This window comes from Perognathus longimembris, chromosome 8 (genome assembly GCF_023159225.1).
Source record: "Perognathus longimembris pacificus isolate PPM17 chromosome 8, ASM2315922v1, whole genome shotgun sequence".
Classification (NCBI taxonomy): domain Eukaryota; kingdom Metazoa; phylum Chordata; class Mammalia; order Rodentia; family Heteromyidae; genus Perognathus; species Perognathus longimembris.
Genome location: NC_063168.1, coordinates 10,861,950 through 10,881,229, shown reverse-complemented (window position 1 = coordinate 10,881,229; position 19,280 = coordinate 10,861,950). Strand labels below are relative to the sequence as shown.

General features: G+C 46.8%; 1 protein-coding gene across 3 annotated transcripts in view; it reads right to left on the bottom strand.

The window, feature by feature from the left end:
* Sh3rf3 (SH3 domain containing ring finger 3) overlaps window positions 1-19,280 on the bottom strand; it is a 307,314-nt gene that overhangs the window by 39,686 nt on the left and 248,348 nt on the right. For all 3 annotated transcript variants that reach the window (XR_007211826.1, XM_048352504.1, XM_048352505.1), the window contains exons 5-7: window positions 18,943-19,043; window positions 10,213-10,383; window positions 5,604-5,857 (exon numbers count right to left, since the gene is read on the bottom strand). Coding sequence is in view for 2 of the 3 variants with exons in the window: in XM_048352504.1 (XP_048208461.1) it covers window positions 5,604-5,857; window positions 10,213-10,383; window positions 18,943-19,043 (526 nt within the window). In the remaining variant the exon portion in view is untranslated. The remainder of the gene's footprint in view (window positions 1-5,603; window positions 5,858-10,212; window positions 10,384-18,942; window positions 19,044-19,280) is intronic.

Genomic DNA, 19,280 nt, shown 5'->3' with positions numbered 1-19,280 from the left:
GACACACTGTGCTTTCATTTCATCCAGGTCAAAGTGCTTTCTAATCTCCTTTGCATTTCTTCTTTGACCCATAGGTTATTTTGAAGTATGTTATTTAGTTTTCAAATGCTCGAATACTTCAAATATTTGTATTTATTTGTTATTAATTTTGAGTCCAACATGGTCAGGGAATATAATTGTGTAATCTGAATCCTCTCAAACATTTTGAGATTTCACTATGATGGCTCAGAGTACAGTTTAACACGGTCAAGGTCCTATACTTTTACAATAGTGGATAGACGATTGAGAGAAATGTTGAAATCTCTGGCTACAATTGTGGATTTGTCTATTTCTCCCTGTAGCTGTATCTGAAAGTGTTTTTATGCTTTAAAGTTCTGTGGGACATAAATATTTAGAATTGTTATGTTCTCTTAATGAATTTTGCTTTCTTTTTCAAAGTATTCTTGACAGGAAATATATGGTCACCCCTCCCCACTCCTCCCACTCCTTTTTCAAAAAAACAACAACATGGATTTTCAACAATTTGGTTATGACTTGCCCTGTTGTTGTCTTTTCCCTGGGGTTTCATGACTGTCTTTGAGCCATGACTACACAATTTTCATCAAATTTAGAACATTTGTGGTCATTATTTCTTAAAGTTATTTTTAAGAACCTCTTTCCTCTACTTTGGTGGCCTCAATTATGCTAACATTGAGACAATCAAAGTAGTCTCACTTTTCACTGTTGCTCCTCACTGTTAGCATTGTTTTCATTTGTCAGCTTCTATTCTTTGTTGTTGTTTTTTGCTTTTTTTGTTTTGTTTTTTCTTTTGCCAGTCCTGGGCCTTGGACTCAGGGCCTGAGCACTGTCCCTGGCTCCTTTTTGCTCAAGGCTAGCACTCTACCACTTGAGCCATGGCGCCACTTCTGGCCATTTTCTGTATATGTGGTGCTGAGGAATCGAACCCAGGGCCTCATGTATACAAGGCAAGCACTCTTGCCACTAGGCCATATCCCCAGCTCCGTCAGCTTCTATTCTTGTACCTTCAAGTTCACTAGTATTTTTTCTTTGGCAATGCCCACTGGGTCATTCATTCCAACCAATGTATCATAATTTCACATACCACTGTTTTTATTCTAGAAGTTTAACTTGTCAATATTTGCTAATCCCTACTTTATCTTGCAAATATATGGAAAGCAATTGCAATTATTATGAGCAAGTGTTGATGGATTGGTTTGTGTCTTCTTTGGAGCCAAATCTTCCTGCTCCTTTGTATACCTAGCAATTTGTTCCTGGATACCAAACATGGTGATTTTCATGTTAAGAGCTAGATATTTCTGCATTCCTATAAATATTCCTAAGCTTTGTTCCGGGGCATAGTTAAACTAATTGGAAGCAGTTTGAGCCTTTTGAGTCTTGCTTTTAAGATTCTTAGATGGACCTGGAGCTGTGCTCAGTCAGCCATTGAAGCTAGGTCCTTTTGTGCCAATTCCTCAATTCCTTGTAAATTTGGAATTTCTTCTAGTATGGCTGGTGGGAACAGGAGCTATTTCCAGCCAGTGTGTATTCTGGGAAATGTTAGCACTAATCCTTTCTTTCCGTCTTTTCCTGGCTTTGGGATTTTGCTTACATGCATATGCTGATGAGTTCTTAGCTCAACAGAGTTTTAAAATAGGGAAGATCTCTCCTCTCCATTCCTCTGCCCCACAAACTATCATTTCTGTGGTGCCCTAGTCCACCCCTTTCTCTTGGTTGTCTAATGCCTAGTGTCTCAAAACTTTCACTTTATATATTTATTTACTTGTATCATTATTTCAAGTGAAGAATAAATTCTACCCTCAGGATTGCAGTTTGGTCAGAAGCAGGAAATCTAGCTTGAGCTTTTAACTATAGAAATCTGATTTTATCTACAATTTAAAGCACTTTAACAGGCACCACTGCCCTTAGGATAAAAACCTAAACTCCTTGACATGGTGTAAAAGAGCCTTTATGACCTGCCCCTCCACACTGATTTCTCCAAACACACAGGGCCTCTGTTTGGCCCTAGGGTTTCTCACTTCTTTGCCTCAGCCTGGAACACCCTCCCCTCTGCCTGTCCTGGGAACCTAACACTGCAAGCTGAATTCCACTTATCTTTCAGGTTGACAGTAAAATTTGTCTCCACAGACCAAGTGTCATCTGCACACTGCACTGCTCTCCACACCTCGGTTCCAGCCACACAAAACAAACTGAAGCTTCTCCGTGAGTAGTGGAGTCTTTCTCACTGCCATACCCTTGCTGGTTCCGCTGCCTCAAATACCTCCCTGGCTCTACTGGTTTAGATAGCTTCCATTTGTCTTTTAGCATCCCAGGCCTTTATCACCTCTTGCTGAAAATTCTCTTCACAGCTTTCCCCATCCCTTTTCCAACTCTCCTCTCAGGTCAGATTAGTTATCTCTCCTCATGCTCTCGTAAGGTTATTGAATACCCCACCTACACCTATACCTGTAGAGGTCTTTGCAAACTCTGTTGTAGGAATTTGTTTCTTGTCCTTTCCTCTGACTGGGGGAGAAATGGGCCTGCCTGGTTTGCAGTCTATTTCCAGGCCCGTGCAGATCACCGTGCCTGTATCTAACATTTTCTTGGGTGCTATAGATGGCTGTATGGGCCTTTTGCTCCTGCGAAGACCTAGCATGAATGTATAAAAGACACGAGTAGTTTCCTGGGAGTGCTCTGCTCCTGGACAAGAGAGTTACATTAATCAAGTAGAACAAATCATATTGAATGCTATGGCCAATGCAATTTAGCTTTAGTCAAACTGCCTGCCTTTGGCTGGAGATGAGAACACTATTGAAACGCCTCCCAATGTGGAGCTGGGGTCTACTGAAATAGGCAATCACTGCAGCGAACAATCCATTACTTGTACTGTCAACAGTGTTTTTCTCTCTAAATACGGAATGAAGTGCAAAATGCTGTGGGAACCTAGGAGAATTTAATTTATTGATATGCCTCGGTAGGAGCCATTCTTTCACCGGGCTGAGAGCAATAGTGTGGAGACAAGCATTGAGGTTGTGAAGCACTAGGGGATCTGTTTAACCATCATGCACCCCACTCTCCCCATATGTAAAATTAAACTGATGGAAGAGAATGCTAGTCACACCATCATGGTTACTATGGTGATGGATGACTAGGACACAATGTTGTACTTCCCCCAGCCATGCCAATTTCTTTTGGTATTGCTTTGTTATTGGAGAAAGGAGAAATGACTGGCAGAGCTCCATTTTCTTTTGGAATTGAGAACGTTTTTTTAGCAAGGCTTGGCATGGAAAGGCCATTATGCTGGCTCTTTTGCATAGATAACTGCAGGGCACTGTGCCAGAAAGTTCACTCACCAGGAATAGCAGGACTGCTCAGCCTTTCATGAATGATAGACTTAGAACCACCAGTTATTTGGTCTCGTGCTGCAGGGGACATAAAAAGCCAGCATCTTGGTATGCTTCTGACCCACCACTCTGTAATTGCGGCCAGTTACCTGGGGCAAGTAATATGGGGCCTGATAATAGCTGCAGAGCACATGTGTGACACAGACAACTGTACCCGGATGGCTTCCCAGGTGAGGGTTGCAGAAACAGATGTCGTTCTTGGCTAACTTAAGTAAAAAAAAAAAAAAAAAGGTATTTATGAAAGACTAGTGCACACCTATAGGATCTCTGGCTTTGCAGAGTTGGCCTTCAGTGGCTGGACAGCCAAGACAGTGCCCAGATGACTGGAGCCAGTCCCACTCTGCTGGCCAGAGACAGAGCCCTGAAATTTACCAGTAGTTCTGCGTCTGTTTAACAGCCCGGTGTTTTCACCACTCTTAACTTTGAATGACACTCACACGGCACCCTAGATTTTCGCTTCGCTTCTAAACAGAAGCTTAGGCAGGAGCATCTGTTCCCCAGTTGGGTCATGTGGCTCTTTCTTACCTACCAGACAGGCTGGACATACAGTCCTGCCTTCTACCATGTGCGGGGGTGGTGTGGGCATGGGTGGCAAGGTCCCTAAGGTGTGGTGTAAGTCCCACAACAGGAAATTATTCCAGATCATCTAGAGCAGCCAACACAACACTCACAGGTCTAAACTTGGTTTTTCATTTACCATAAGCCAGCCCCACCCCCAACACTTGGTTTACATTTTAATTTACAAATTAGGCATAGTGAGATTAACCACTATATTTAATAATCAAATATAAATTATAATAATATACTGTGATAAGACTTATGTAGATGTTCCCTCTCTCCCCATCTCTCTTCTCACTACCCTCTCTCTCTTCCTGTATAGTGCTCAGCCTGCTCACTAACTGTGGGTACCTGGAGCCACTAAGAGCCAAGTGTGGACAGGGGAGGAGAATAGTATGTGGAGAGCAAAATCCTGCTCTCTCCCACTTCTGTTCTTTTAACGATTCCCTTCTCTTGCCTCAAACGCACACACACACACACACACACACACACACACACACACACAAACACACACTTCATCATCCTGCCTGAGTTACTGAGAGCTCATTCTCCAAAAGATATTGTTCCTGCAAAGAAAAAGTAGGAAAGAAATTCCTGCAAAGAAAGTTGGAAGGGAAATTCTGGTCTATACCTTCCTGCCCTGGGTTACTTTCACTGCACTGTGACCGTGTGGCTTTTGCTGAGGTTTTGGAAGGTCTTGCAAGGGCTCTCTCCCAGGAGCGCCCTGCCAGTCAAGATTCAGCAGTTGCTAAGTTGCTTAGCATAAAGCTAAGCTTCCATGCAAGGTCTGTTTACCTTCTCGATGCCTTTCCAATCACCCATTTCTTTTCATCTCATACCATCCTAGGAACAAAGTGGTCTCTCTCTCTCTCTCTCTCTCTCTCTCTCTCTCTCTCTCCTTTGTGTCTTTTCTACTTACTTTTGTGCCAGTATTGCGGCTTGAACTCATACCTTGGATGCTGTCCCTTACCTTTGCTGCTCAGGACTGGAGCTCTACCACTTGAGCCACAGCTCCACTTCAGACTTTTTAGTGGTTATTTGGAGATAAGATTGTCATGGATCTTTCAGCCTAGGTTGGCATTTTGAACCATGATTCTCAGATTTTATCACTCCCAAGTAGCTAGGATTATAGGCACGAACTACCAGTGCCAGGTTACACTGATTTTTCTTAAGCCTATGGTTTAATGTCACCATCAAACTGAAGGGCCAGTGATCCTCATTCTTTCTAGGCTCAGAGCACTTTAGAAAGGGGATCCTCTCACCTGTGTCCCTTACCAACTCTGTCTTAAGAGGTGCTGCCTAGTGGCGAAACCCAGACATGTGTAGCAAGTGATGGCCCCGTGGCCGGTCCACAGCTGTTTACGGGAGCAGCCATCCAGAGGCTCTAGTGTCAACCTTACTGGTCCATGCAGTTCCTTGCCACACAGAACGTGCAAATGTCCCTAGACTCCACATCACTTTAGCTGTCGGGATATCCTAACAAGATAAGGCCAGTATGATTCCTGGTAATCATGACAGGCCCCTCAAGCCTACCGCCCACTGTGGCTTGCTAGAGAGTAGGGCCGAAATGCAAAGTGTGTCCCATGATTTGTGTCCCAGAAGCTGCCCTTGTTGAGTACTGGCCCGGTGAATCTGCACCCCTACCTGCTGGGATGGTGCTCCGAGTCTGGCTGGCTGTGGGCTGGGCTGCGTGCCGCAGGCAGCTGCCTATTGGTGGAGACGCTGCCAGGTGCTGGGAGTGGGCCTGAGGTGTAGTGAGGGGTAGGGCCGGCCTGGTGGTGGTGGCCGGACTGCTCAAACTTCCGCCCCCAGGCTGCATGGTGGTGGTCATCCCTTTGGCCAGGGGAGACCCTCCGAGCACATTGTTCCGAGATGGCCCAGCTCCTCCTCCAGGTACCCTAAAGAAACAAGCAAAATCAAGTTCAGGGAAAAGCTCAGATGACAGCTTGGGCCACACATCACTGGCAAAGACCTGCTCATTTGTCCAGGATCTGAAAGAGGAAGGTCAAGTGGGCATGGAAAGTCCTAAAATAATGTTAAGGCAGTTCTTTAGGTGAAGGATACCCAGAGGTCAAACTGAGCAGAAGGTATCGTGTATCTTGAATACAGCCAACTCCCAGAGTAAATATTCAAGCAAAACAACTTTAAGGAGCAGAGAAATGATCCCAATCAAGCATGTGAACCAGAGCTACAGTCTCCATTCAACCAGTCATGTCTCACAAGGTTTTTGACACCTTTGATATGAGATGAGGACGTGACACCAGCTCCTCTGGCCAAGGTGCCATCTCGTCTTTGCTGGGCACTAGAAAAGACGCAGGCAACGCCATTTTCTTTTGAGAATGTCAGGGAACCTGCAGCTTCATACAAGAAATAGATGTCCTCGTACCCCAAAGCTCTTAGATGAATTCCCTTTACACAAAAGGATGACCGCCACTGTGGAAATGGGCCTTTAACCCTTTCCCTCTACATGTATTCACACTCAACCCGTACCCTGGCTCTGAGGGCATGGGTTCGGAAGAAGCTTCTATGGGTTATATTTTAGAGGATCCAATTCTCTTCTATTAGCTAGGAGCTGAGTAAACCCATTCTTGTCCCTGTAAGATCTAACTCAGATCTTAAAGAGTCACATTGGTGGCCCATACTTATAATCCCAGCTACTTAGGCTGAGATCTGAGGATTGTGGCTTGAAGCCAGCCTGGCAGGAAAGTCTATAAGACTCTTATCTCCCATTAACCATCAGAAAGCCAGAAGAAGAGCTATGGCTCAAATGGTAGAGCACCAGCCTTGAGCAAAAAAGTAAGGGACAGCGCCCAGGCCCTAGTTCACGTCTTCAGTATTGGTTGTGTACACACACACACACACACTCACACACACACACACATCTCAGGAGCTGGAAGAAGCCCCGGAGAAGATAGGCTTCGCCTAGCTTATGCGGCTCCTGGACCAGGTCCTGTGCTAGCTTTCTGTGGGACTTGGTACCATTGCGCCTATCACTCCTATCAAGGGAGAGTAACGGAGCACTGAGAACGGGTTTTGTGTGGTAGTTGCAGGGGTGAAGTGCCTCTCAGGAAAGGAGTCATCACCATGGAGGCACAGAGTAGCCTCCCTGGCTGTGTTCTTCAGCCTCAGAGTTACCCTGAAATTTGTCTCCATCAGCAGGCCCATCCAAACCATGTGTTTTGCGAATCATCTTTGCTATCTTACATTTGGTCTTTACAAACCTAATAGATGGTATTTGCTAATTCTATTTGCAAAGCCACACTGATAATGTGGAAGACTGCAGGTAACCATCTGTCCATGGAACCTCTGGAAACAGTTCGGCCAAAGTGCCTTCCAGCCAACCTGCACACTCTCTATTGCAACAGGGGGAGGGAGGAGGAGGAGGAGGAGGAGGAAGAGGAGGAGGAGGAAGAGGAGGAGGAGGAGGAGGAGGAGGAGGAGGAGGAGGAGGAGGAGGACCACCGAGTACCCTTTCTGATGACATAGCTAATGGCTAAACAATATAGACCCTCAGCCTACCAGTATCACAGGGCAGTTTTGAACGGCTGGGGTAGATACAGATGGGGGTTCTGGATCTGCACACAGGCCAGGGCCTTCACCTATTCCTTTGGTACGTGTCCTATGAGGCTGCCATATTTCTGCTGGGTGGTTTTAGCAATTTTCCTAAAGCACAGAGAGAGTCAGAGGAAGTACCTGTCCTTAGAGGCAGAGCTATAGAGAGCGGACAACCTGCCACTTCTGCAAGGAAACTTCGTAAGCAATCAGCTTTGCTGTTCCATGGTGAGCTGTGTATCCTGATGGGAACCTGGGCTTCTGAGATATGGACCAAAGGAGATCCTGATGATTCTCTGTCTGAGAGAATGGGGAGGACACCGGTACAGAGACTTCCCAGGGCTACAGGGTTAGGCCTGGAGGGACTTCTGCCTAATTTCTCCTGGCTCTGAGGAGTTGAGGAAAGTGAGCAACTTAGGAGGTGCATAAGCTGGGGTGAAGTAAGGTAGCCTACATCATCCACAGAGTCCCAGTTTCATTAAGCAGAAGGAACTTCTCATGGCAAAGTCCTTGGCAAAACTGGAATCCATCCTCTGGGCGGAATTTTTTTTTAAATCAGAACTACCAAATTTCACTGATTTACTTAATCTGCCTTTGTTGAAGACCTAGTAGGTGCAAAGAATCCAGGATGCAAACCTGGAGGTGGCTGCTATCCCCGAGGCTGGCAGTCTCTGCATACCTACAAGTGACCAATAAGGAGCAGCAGCCACTAACAGACCGCTTGGGATACATGGCATGGGGAGGGGGCCATGGAACAAGGATCCCCAAAGCTCTTAAAGAATACACTGGGGCTTTCTGGGTAGTAGGATGAAGCAGAAAGGCATTCCAAATTCAGTGTGCGTGAGTGGTATGGCCCAGAGGTAGCCCATAGCTCACGTTTCCCTCAGTCTAGGAGTCTGGGAGGGCTTTGTCTGAACCGGCTAAGGGACTTGGGTGGAAAAGCAGTTAGACTAGGATGTACGCATCCTTAGCATAGACAGGCCCACCTTGGCACGTTCAGGGAAGGGGAGATACCCAAGGGCAAAGGAGGTCCTGGATTTAACCCCGTCAGCTGCCTCAGACCAACTGGTGCCTCTATGAAGAACTTCAAACATTCCAAAGACAACTCCATGAAAGAGAAATCTCATGAACATTAGCATTAAAAAGTCCCAACTAGAGCTGTCTCCATTGAAGAGCCAGTCCTGGCTGCAAGCACTGGGCAAGTTCCCTCAAGGAGCGGGTGGGGAGCTCCCACCCTAAAGGGGAGGCTGCTGTTAGGATTGAGGGGCTTTCCTCAGTGGCCTGAGTGAAACATCTCTCACCCACCACCACTTCCTTGTTCCTGTAGACCTCCTGGGCCTCAGGGAACACGCCTCCCCTGGCCTCTACTGGGCACCCTGTGTGAAGTCCTGGCTGAAGAATGTTCTGGTACCCAAAGCCATGAGTAGGTAGTGTATGTCCTTCTACACCCCTTCAGAAACCACTCAGACAGGTAGGCATGCATCAGTTAGGCAACAGGTGCAAGGCCAGTTATTATCGAATAATTTATACGTAGTCCTCCTCCAAGACAGTAGAAACCCCAAGGGACATATCTTCTGTTATTTGTACATGCAGCAGCACCATCCCTATTTGTGCCTCAGGCGACCCTGACTGGATATTGTGTTTGCTAGGCAGGCTCTCTATCACTTGAGCCACACTTCCAGCTCTCTTTGCAGTCCTTGTTTTTTGAATGGCATTTGTGCCTGCGCTGGCTATTGCAATCCTCCTAAATATGCTTCCTATGAAGCTGGGATGACAGGCACGGTTCCCCACATCCAGCTCTTTATTGCCTGGAATGTTATTTCCCATACTTTTTTGTTCATGCTGGTCTTCTACCACAAGCTTCTTGATCTCTGCTTTCCAAGTAGCTAGGACTGCAGGTGTGAGCCCCTGAACTTGGCTTCTCCATTGAGTTTTTAAAATTACCTTTTCTATTTCATAGAAGTTATATAATAGGCTTCTAAAACACAGAAAGCACACATTTTAAATTGCCAACTTAACAGCTGTTACTTGGAGCTATGTATCATTTTTCCTTAGTGGAGATATATATATATATATATATATATATATATATGCGCGTGTGTGTTTTACATATAGATCTTTGTGACAATGTACGTTGCACACACAAATACAAATGTATGGTGTGTATTTGCATACACAGTATGCATGTGAACCCACACTATGTCCATACACGGACACAGTATCCACATTCTGAGAACACTGCATATACACATGCTTACTTCTATGATACAAACATTTTATTCACACCACACAATGCACTTGCCCCACATTTGCTGCACATACATTATACATAGGCCACACATGTATGTGTGCTATACTTACTGTTCACATATGTACTCACTCACATAGGAGCACATACATACTATACCCCTGTGCCCACGTACTATCCTCACACAGACACACACACACTGGAGACCTTGCTCTCTGGTGACCCCTCTCAGCTGCTGCTTGAATCCATTTTTGCTCCCATTTTTGTCCCCACTGAGGGAAGCCAAAAACCTCAGCTCATCGGGGTAACCATGTACCAAGGGGAGATCAGTTGCCTTGCTGCCTCTGGATTAAGTGTTTCCAGGAATCCATTCCATTCCACAGCATGGTTTCCAGGGTTCCCACAGCATTAGGGGACCTTGTTCCCTCCTAGCCCAGGCTGCTGGGTCCTCACCTTGAGACAGGAGTCACATAATTTCCTGGGAAGACCCCAGAAACCCCGGTCCTCAGTGATGCCCCCTTGAACCAGCCGTCCTGGCACTTCTCCAGCACCCGATACATCTCCCCCTTGCGCAGCTCCAGCTCATCATTCTTCTGTGGTTTGTAAGCATAGAGAGCCAGGTAGCTGTAGGCAAAAGAAGAAGACAAAGATCAGCAGACACCTTTTGCAGGACATGGCAGTGTGGGGGCAGGGCACACGGTTCAACTTCGGAGAAGCCGGCCCACACACAATAGCTAATGTCTGTAGGGCCCGATTGTTTAAAAAGAGCACACACATCCTTCACCAGACTCAATCCTACAGCAAACCCAAATAGCGGGAGGGAGGGAAGGTAGAACCTGTGAGTCTGATGGGTCTACAACTCCACGCTGGGCCCACTGGGAAAGCAGGTGGGAGCTATGCAGGCCTAGGGTGTGTAAGGAAGGAAGGCCTGACAGGAGGCCTTACACCTGGGTTCTGATGCTTGGTCTTTGGTCCTCACGATTTTGTTTTCCTGATCTTCATGATGTCAATAGTCTAGTGCTCTGAGCTACGGAAGGCCTTGGGGAAATCCAGTATGTGCTAAGTTAGTCTGGGCTGGGCTTTCCACCTGCCATCACTGGCCAAACTGGGCTAGAAGAGAACTCTGAAACTTTTCAAAGAAAAGATGGCCTTATTACGGAATCCTTGGTGGTATACGTCCTAGAAATATTTGTATTGTGACTAATTACTTAAGTTCTAATTTTCTTTTAAGACTTACTTGCAAATAAGGCTAAACAGACTTAGTGGTGAAAAACCTGAGTTTACACATTATACCTTATAGTTGTCTATGGCTACTTCCTCTGGCTACATGAAACACATTTCAATCCCACTTCAAAGGACTTGGGAGGCTACGTACTCCGTTCCATGCTGAACTGATGGACAGAAGTACATCAGATAACCGTGCTTTCTCACACGATTCAGTCATGAAAGTGGATGGGCCCTTCAGCTAATAGAAGATGAAAGGTGAATTCTAGAGAGTCATGCCATGGATCTCACACTGGGACCAACTGCTTTGTGGGTGTGTTGACCCTATTCAGGGACCATGGACTCCTAGGGGCATCTGCGGGTCTCCGGCGTAGAGGAGCCCAAAGGACTCCCCAAGGGCCCTCTGGAACCCAGTTCACTCAGTTCAAGCAAGAAAGGAGGCTCTGAGGAGTAATATAGAAATAAATAAAGAGATCCTTTCACAAGTAAGGCTTTCTTTGCCTCAAAATAAAATCCCCACCACTTTCCAAAATCCTCATACTATAGACACGAGGACCTCTGCTCTTTTTCAGTGGGAACTTGTGTCCTTTGTTTGCGGTGCCCCCTACCCTGGGACACTGCCTAGGAGGAAGTGTGGCTTGTATATTGTTTCCTTGTTATCTTCCTTGAGAGGATAAGCAACCTGGGTTTTCAGAAAGGAACCTTCTCATTCTCATGGCCTATGGATTTGAACAGTCCATGCACACTCAGGTGACAGATAAGAGAACCAGGGTGCAGTCCTTCCTTCGAATGACTGCAGAGGAAGTGCTAGCAACAGAAAGTCACATGAAGACTGCAGCCCTTACGTGCTGTATGTGACGGGGGCAGGGGTTGCCCACAGATAGGAGAGCTGGGGTCAAGGCTGAGGAAGGAGGATGAGCAGAAACATCTGGAATCATGGGAACCGATAAAAATGACACATAACATTGTGAACTTGTTCTCAAGGAAATATAATGGAAACATAAATCCTGTTTATATCTGTCTCACTGTTTCTAATGTCAGAGCAGTCTCTGACTCAGGCTAGAGCAGAATGGCTCTAGGTGGTGCTACCCTAACCTCATTAGGTTAACTATGTGTTCCTGCTGGTGACACGGAGCAAACTGCCTCTGTTCAGGAGGCAGCCCAGTGGTGGGTGTAGGGGGTTTTACCAGCCTCCTGTAGAGAGTAAGGCCTAGGACACTTGGCCTGTTAAACAGGACTTGGAGAGCAACTTCCTGGTACAAAATTGAGCTGGGGCCCCACAGCCTGTGCTCTGCTGAGACTGGGGTTAAATCTAAGCCCAGTCCCATTACCCTGACCGCCACTGGCTGGGAGACACCCCTGCATGGAACACAATCTGTTGTCTTGGATCGGCGCCCTGTGGGCATCCTGTTAGGCCAGTTCCTGTGTTGTTGTGCAGCTGAAGTCATAGAACGTATCACAGAACAAACATACAGTAAGTGAACGTCACCAAATCCACCTGCAGAGAGGCCAATAACCGGCAGGGTTCTCAGTGGGCTTTGCTGGACTACTACTTTATTATGTTTATTTCCAAATGATTCCTTCCACACACAGCAATCTCAAGGTAGGACAGCCTTCTGAAGGACTTTCAATTCCCTCCTTTCCTCTCTCATCCCTTAGCCTTTTTTGCCATGCTCCTGGGAGGCTCAAACGAGCAGTTGCGTGCTCTTGGGAGAGAGGACTTCTTCTAGCAAGCATGCAGCATGACGTGTGTCCATGTCTATCTTCTAAAAGAGGCCAAGTGGGGTGCAGAGGCCTCCTGGAGAAAAAGGAGCAGCAAGCCCTGCTCAGGGAGGCATTGCTCCAAGGTATTACCTGAGTATCCCAGAGCTTCTTACCCTGGTACCCTCACACTGCTATCTGGCTATCTGTTGCTCTCTTCCCTTCCCCCACACACTTTGTGCTCCAGGAGGTGAATTTAACTGACAGTTCCATGCTGTCTCCTCAGTCCAGGCACATGGTAGACTCCCAATAAGTATTTATTGAAAGAAAAGTAAAAATAGGCACCCTGGTATTGGGGTGTGTGTGTGTGTGTGTGCATGTGCGCACACACACACACGCGTGTCAGGTACCAGGGCTTGAACTCAAATTCTCGACTCTGTCCCTTGGCTTTTTTGCTTAAGGTAGGGCACTCTACCACTTGAGACATACCTCCATTTTTGGCTTTTTGGTAGCTAATTTGAAATAGTCTCATGGGCTTTCTTGCCTCGGCTGACTTTGAACTGCAATTCTCAGATCTCAGTCTCCTGAGTAGCTAAGATTACAAGTGTGAGCCACTGACACTGGCCAGAGAAGGATTTTTAAGGTGGAAATAGCCTTCATTGCATTCAACAATGTACACCTAGTAGGCAAGCATGGAGTATTGAGACCAGAAGGGAGAGTGTTCATCAGACAGAGGAAACTTGAAATAAAGATAGAAAGGCCAAGAGCACCAAGGCCTTGGTGCAATCAGCAGGACACATCTCTGCACAGTGGGCCTTGTAGACCTGCACTCAAGAGTGAGTGGGCAGGCACCGGGACCCTGCTCCCGAGATGAGCCTCCCCTCTGGCCATCACTCAGCAGGACGGCCAGCCTTTCACAGCCCCCAGCCACATCTCTGGGAAGTACTGACAGCTTCTGAGCCACAGAGCTGTCCCTGCCTCCAAACACACAGGAACACGGGTGAATTTTCAAGTCTCTTCCAGCCTCACTCCCCCTAACTGTTAGGACTCATGTAGAGCTTGAATTAGCCCGTGTGTCTGCCAGCTAGCAGATATCGTGCTGTGCCCAGTTTCTCTCTTTCCCACCACACCTGAGGCCTTGTGGTTGGGGCACAGCTCTGAACTGTAGCCTGATTAAAAAAGAAAAAGGCCTTTGGGAAAGTCAACTGGTGGTCATGCTTTAAGAAAGTGGGGCCACGCGGCCCTCTCTGTGGGACATTAGCACAGGAGGACTATCTGTATCACGGAGCACCGAACAAACAAAATCCCCTAGACTTTCAACTGCTAAGAAGCTTGACGTCTTGTGTGAAGAGGCTTAATGTAGCAGAAAATCCAAATCTATCTTTTGAAACTCGAAATTACGTGTCTCTCAGCAGCTTCTGGGCCAACCAACATGAGGGAAGTGGGTGCCGAGCTGACATCCTTACACTTGTCTTTCAGTTTTCCATTTTTCTGCCTTTATTATTGTATCAGGAACCGTGTCTGTGTTCATTTAAAGTAAAAATGTAATTTTTGGAAGAATCTTTTTTGAGTGAAAAGGTCTTAAAATGACATGAACACAGAGGATCTTTATTTTTAGTTTGGCAGGGGAAGATGGAATTACTGCTTTTATGCTGAGAAGTAAGCACATAGTCGCTTCCCCATTAAATGATGTATGTATCCTAAAATACTGCCAACGGATAGCCAATTCACTCCCAGAAGGTAATTAACCTTCAGTTATTTGATGGCTACTTCAGGACCACAGCCTGTCAAATGCATCAAATGACAGAGCATTTATCACATCTGCTCACACGTCCTTTTTTTTTTTTCTTTTCTTTTCTTTTTTTGAATGTGGAATGTGAATTCGCAGCCGAGGAATGGAGATGCTAAGTGATGCTGTTTACTGTTACTATCCCCAGGTATGTCTGGGTGTTCGTCCCATCTCTGACACTACTGGGTCTAGCCTTTCTCTGGGCGACTCATTTCGCAGAAGCCTGAAGACAGCTACCTCCTGTTCCAGGAAACTGATCGGTACCCAGAGAATGGCCCCAACCCCTCTCCATCTGCTAGCAGTAGGCCCCTTCTATACTAATCACTTCCAGGGTCTGGGTGACAGGCTGTAGCAGCATCCTCTGTACTTACCCTTCCCACCCAGGCCTTCCCCTGCCTGCTCTGCCAGGCCTGTACATGAGAGTGTCCTTTGGCATCCCCAGGGCTCAGTATGCCATACTGTTCCTCACTGGGCACATGAACCCAGGGTCGGGCATGGGGAAAGCTGAGTACTCCATTGCTGGTTTGGTCTCTGTCCTCCTGGCTTCTAGTCTCCACTTGTTTCAGAAGGCATTGGAAGCTCAACACAGGCCTTAACAGAGCGCAATTTCCTCAGTGCATTGAGAAGAGCTGGGCTGTTCACTGCGCTCTAACTGGCACAAAGCCAGGTGACAAGTAGAAAAGGTACCACTGTGAACAGATGGCTGAGGCAAAGAAATGCCCAGCTTAGAGTTGGATGCCCATTCTCAAGTTGGGCATGACCCGATCACTAGTCCTTTCTCAACAAGCCAGAATGAGGGAGACCACAATGACCCTTGGCCATTGAGACAAATGTCAGCACAGCCATGAGAGAAAGGATAGCTTTTGAGGTGGGCTCCTCTCAGTACATGGAGCACACTGTATGTGACCCACGTGGACCAGGGATTCAGGGGCCTAGTCTCTACCCAGCATTGCTGGATGCTGTTCCCTAGGGTTTCTTTTCTCTGCTCTGCAGGCCAACTTCTTTTTCCTCTTACTTCCTTGGGGTTTCCAGGGGACATCTGGAGGACCACCTACAGTAGGAAATGTATTAGGTGATCAAGTGCACCTCTGTGACTGTGGAAGTTTCCTTCTCCCTCAGCAAGCTGGGGTTCAGTCTTAGGAATAAGAAACTGATAGCCAAGGGCTGTCCCTGGTACACAGGGATGCTATGAGGTCCTGGTGGGGCGCTCGGGGGAAGGGATGCCAATGTACCCTATACTTGGCCCCAGGCAAGTCACAGGTCAGCCCTGATTTGTTGATCTGAGGCTTGGCTATTCTTCTCACTAGAGGCCCTGTTGGTCAGTATTGCTCAAAGGAGACTCCTTTCACAACTGGGAGTCCTAAGGGGGGTACATCTTGGTGGTCTACCACTTCCTTCCCTGTCCCAAATAGTGCTGCTCAGCCAGCTGGAGTTCCCACTGCTCTTTGGCCTTTCACTCCTGTCCAGGAGCACTAAAGAGGTCCATGGAGAAGAGGAGGCAAGAATCGAATCCTCCTACATTAGGCTGCCTTGTTCACCATGCTTTTCCTCAGTCTTAAGATGTTCTCAACAACTCTGACATGAGTGTGGCCTCCAGCATGGGCCATTCATATCTCCCAAATCATGAAAGGCAACTCAGCCAGAGATAGAGAGATTTCTAGCAAACTAGGAGTTCACAGGGATAGACTGGGGCAGTGTTTTGTCTCTTCGGAGGAACAATGACTTCATGCACTGAGATATGAGCTTCGATCCTTCCCATATGCCATGAAAACCATTAATGGACACTAGAAGAAGGGTAAAGGGCAACAGTCTGTCACCATCCAAGAGAAGACCAGGCTTTGTCACTGCCCGGGCTCAAGTTTCAAGGCACATGGGGATTGTGGTTGAGGATTATGGAGTTGTTCCATTACTCCACACTAGCCTTGACTGGACCCTCATGTGGAATCCCACAGCCATCACTGGAAGACACCCTGCCGCAGTTGTTGCACTTGCTTTGTAAAGACAGTTGAAGTTCTGTTTTAAGCATGATTCCCAGAGACTGTTTTGGGAAGACCAGTTAGATAAGAAACAGTTGTGCTCTTGTCTCAAGCAACAGCTACTGTACCGTGCAACTACTAGACTCTTGGAACCAGTGGATCCATGTGTGGACAAGCTATTCCACTTCTTGATAAGTTGAGGAGGTCAATCTGATTGTTCCCTAGACCTAACATATAGATGTGATTTTTTTAAATGGCTATGCTTGCAAAGTAGACCTTGTAAATTGCTGCACTGGGTATGTCATTTCCAGGCATGTGTCTACTGCTCAGTAAATAGCCATGGAATGTACACACTAAGTGCAGATTGCTGCTTTGTGTATTTCCAGGTACATGCCTGCTGCCGGTAGACAGCCACAGAGTGTGCACGCTAAACTCACTGTGCCCATCATGAGTTATCTGTGGCTCGGACCACCACTGCCCCACCTGAAGGCTCACCCTCACCCCTACTTGGACTACAGTCACTAAGAAAGATACAATCACATGCTATGTCAGTTTCTCTCTCTGCCACATAAATGAATCATGAACAAGATCTCAAGTTTAATAGAGACAGCCATATCATAGGAACGAGGGAGAGAGGAGAAGGTGAAGGGGTCTTGTCTCCATAGCAGAAGGATTTGGGGAAGAAGAGGTTCCCTTGTTCCCTGAGCCAAAGTCCTTACAGATATGTATCCACAGATGAGGATTTTAGAATATATTCAGAGAATTCACAACTGTCAGACAGAGCAACTTTCTCTGGTGGCTGGCCTAAGTAGTAAAAGCTGGAGCCTTCCAGATCCAGGAAGGGGGCAGGTAGTTATTCAGAGCCTGTGTGCAGGCATTCAAGTAGTTGTAGGGACCCCCAAATAAACAGAGTCTTGTTACCCTGGCCTGTACCTTGCCTCATATTTGGAGAATTGCATCAAGGACATTCTTATGAGGGTAGGACTCCTTTTTTGAGGATGGGGCTCTGTATCCAGTTTTGTTTTGATTTTAGAGGGGCCAGCCTATCACTCCCTCTTACCTGGGCTTGGAATGAAGCCACAGAAGCAGTCCAGAAGCATGGACAGCTCAGATCTAGGACTTGATAGCTGTTACTTGGTATCTGAGGGGGGCTGGCTCCAGAACCCCCAAGATACCAGAATCCACAGATGGCAGCCTCTTGTTTAGAACGATACGGTAAGTGCGCAGTAATTGCACATAAGCATATCTGTTCCTGTATACTTACGTCATCTCTAGATGACTGCTCACCCCTGACACAATGCCTGAGTATCACTGTGTGCATGTCAATTAGACATAGTGCAAATAGACATAGCAAATGGTACATTAAGTCTTTAGGAAATTTGTAGCATTTTCACAAATGTATTCCATCCATGGGTTGAATCTAAGGATGGTTATACCTACAGATGTACACCAGCTATCTGGTGGTTGGATTTTCACCTAAAGATATTGAGAATATAACTCCTTAATCTATGTTCCCCCTCAGGAAGCTAGTTAAAAACCAGATAATCCCCAAATTTCTTTTATTAAATCGGTTAGCCACAGGAGGGTGGCCAAGTAAAAGGAGGTGTGTAGGACTTCCCTATCTGACATAAATGCTAACATGTAAGTGGTGTGTGGAACTAGGTAAGAGAGTGCCAGCATAGCTGAGCTGCTTCTAAGGAGCCTTCTGAACTTAGCAAACTGCTTTTCCCAAAGACAGATTTTGTTTTGTTTTCTGCTTAAGAAATAGAGGCTCTGCAACTGCAGAGCCCTCTGACCTGCCCTAGTGGATGAAACTTTCTTATCCTTTGTTTGCCAAACTTATCCTCTCCGCCTTAAAGCCTCCCTTTTAAGGAACTGAACTCATCAGCCAAATGAAAGAGCAGAAGGACAACTCATTCTTCAGAATGCTATTGAAATGGGAAATTTTTAAACTGCACGTTTCTTAAGAGCTGTAATTTAGCAGAGCAGATTTCCTAAACAAGATAAGTGTTCACTTCCTAGCAGTGATTCATGTGGTTATATTTGGGGCTGGTGTGCAGCTGGCCTTCCCTGGGATAGTGCTTAGTATGGGTGAATACTCACTACTTCTGAGCCATCAGCAACCAAGTTGCTACCCCTACTGCAAGGCTGCTCATTGTTTCAGCCACTCCCATCCTTCCTTGGGGCAGCCCAGACAACAAGGGTCTCTGTGGCACTCCAGACTTCACGCTATAACCAGTGCCTGCATTGTCAACGATTCTGAATTTCCCTCACTTACCATGACTGTGTTGGAGATGATGGTGCTAAAAGGCCTTGCTAAGCTTTTGTCTGTTCTATTACCTTTCAGGCAGCATCATGAGATGCACTTAGCTACACTGACCAGAGAGTAGCCAACTAAAAAAAAGCCAATGGAAACCACACATGTAAGTGCTAACACGCAGACAGCATAGGAGGTATGGGACTCTGACACACACAAGACAAGGGGCAGCTTACACGTTGAGGGGCAGCTGGACTTTGGGAGATGTGACCTGGTCTCCAGCCACTGCAGCAGATCGAGGAATGACTGTGGGGATGAGTCCAGTGGAGGAGGCATCCTGGAAACAAACAAGAAGAGATGAGAGTGAGGACAGGGTGGTTCTGTCCCTGGGAAGCAGAAACACAGGGTCAGGCTGACATCACCAGCCTGTGTTGTCCCTCAGTTGACTGACCCTCTGCCTTCCCAAAGCCTCAGGCTGCACTTGCCGGGGGGGTTAATAATGTTTGAATCTGGAGGGAGCTGATAACCCAACACCTGTCCTTGGTTGCTTCCAGGAGTTTCTTCAGCCAGACAC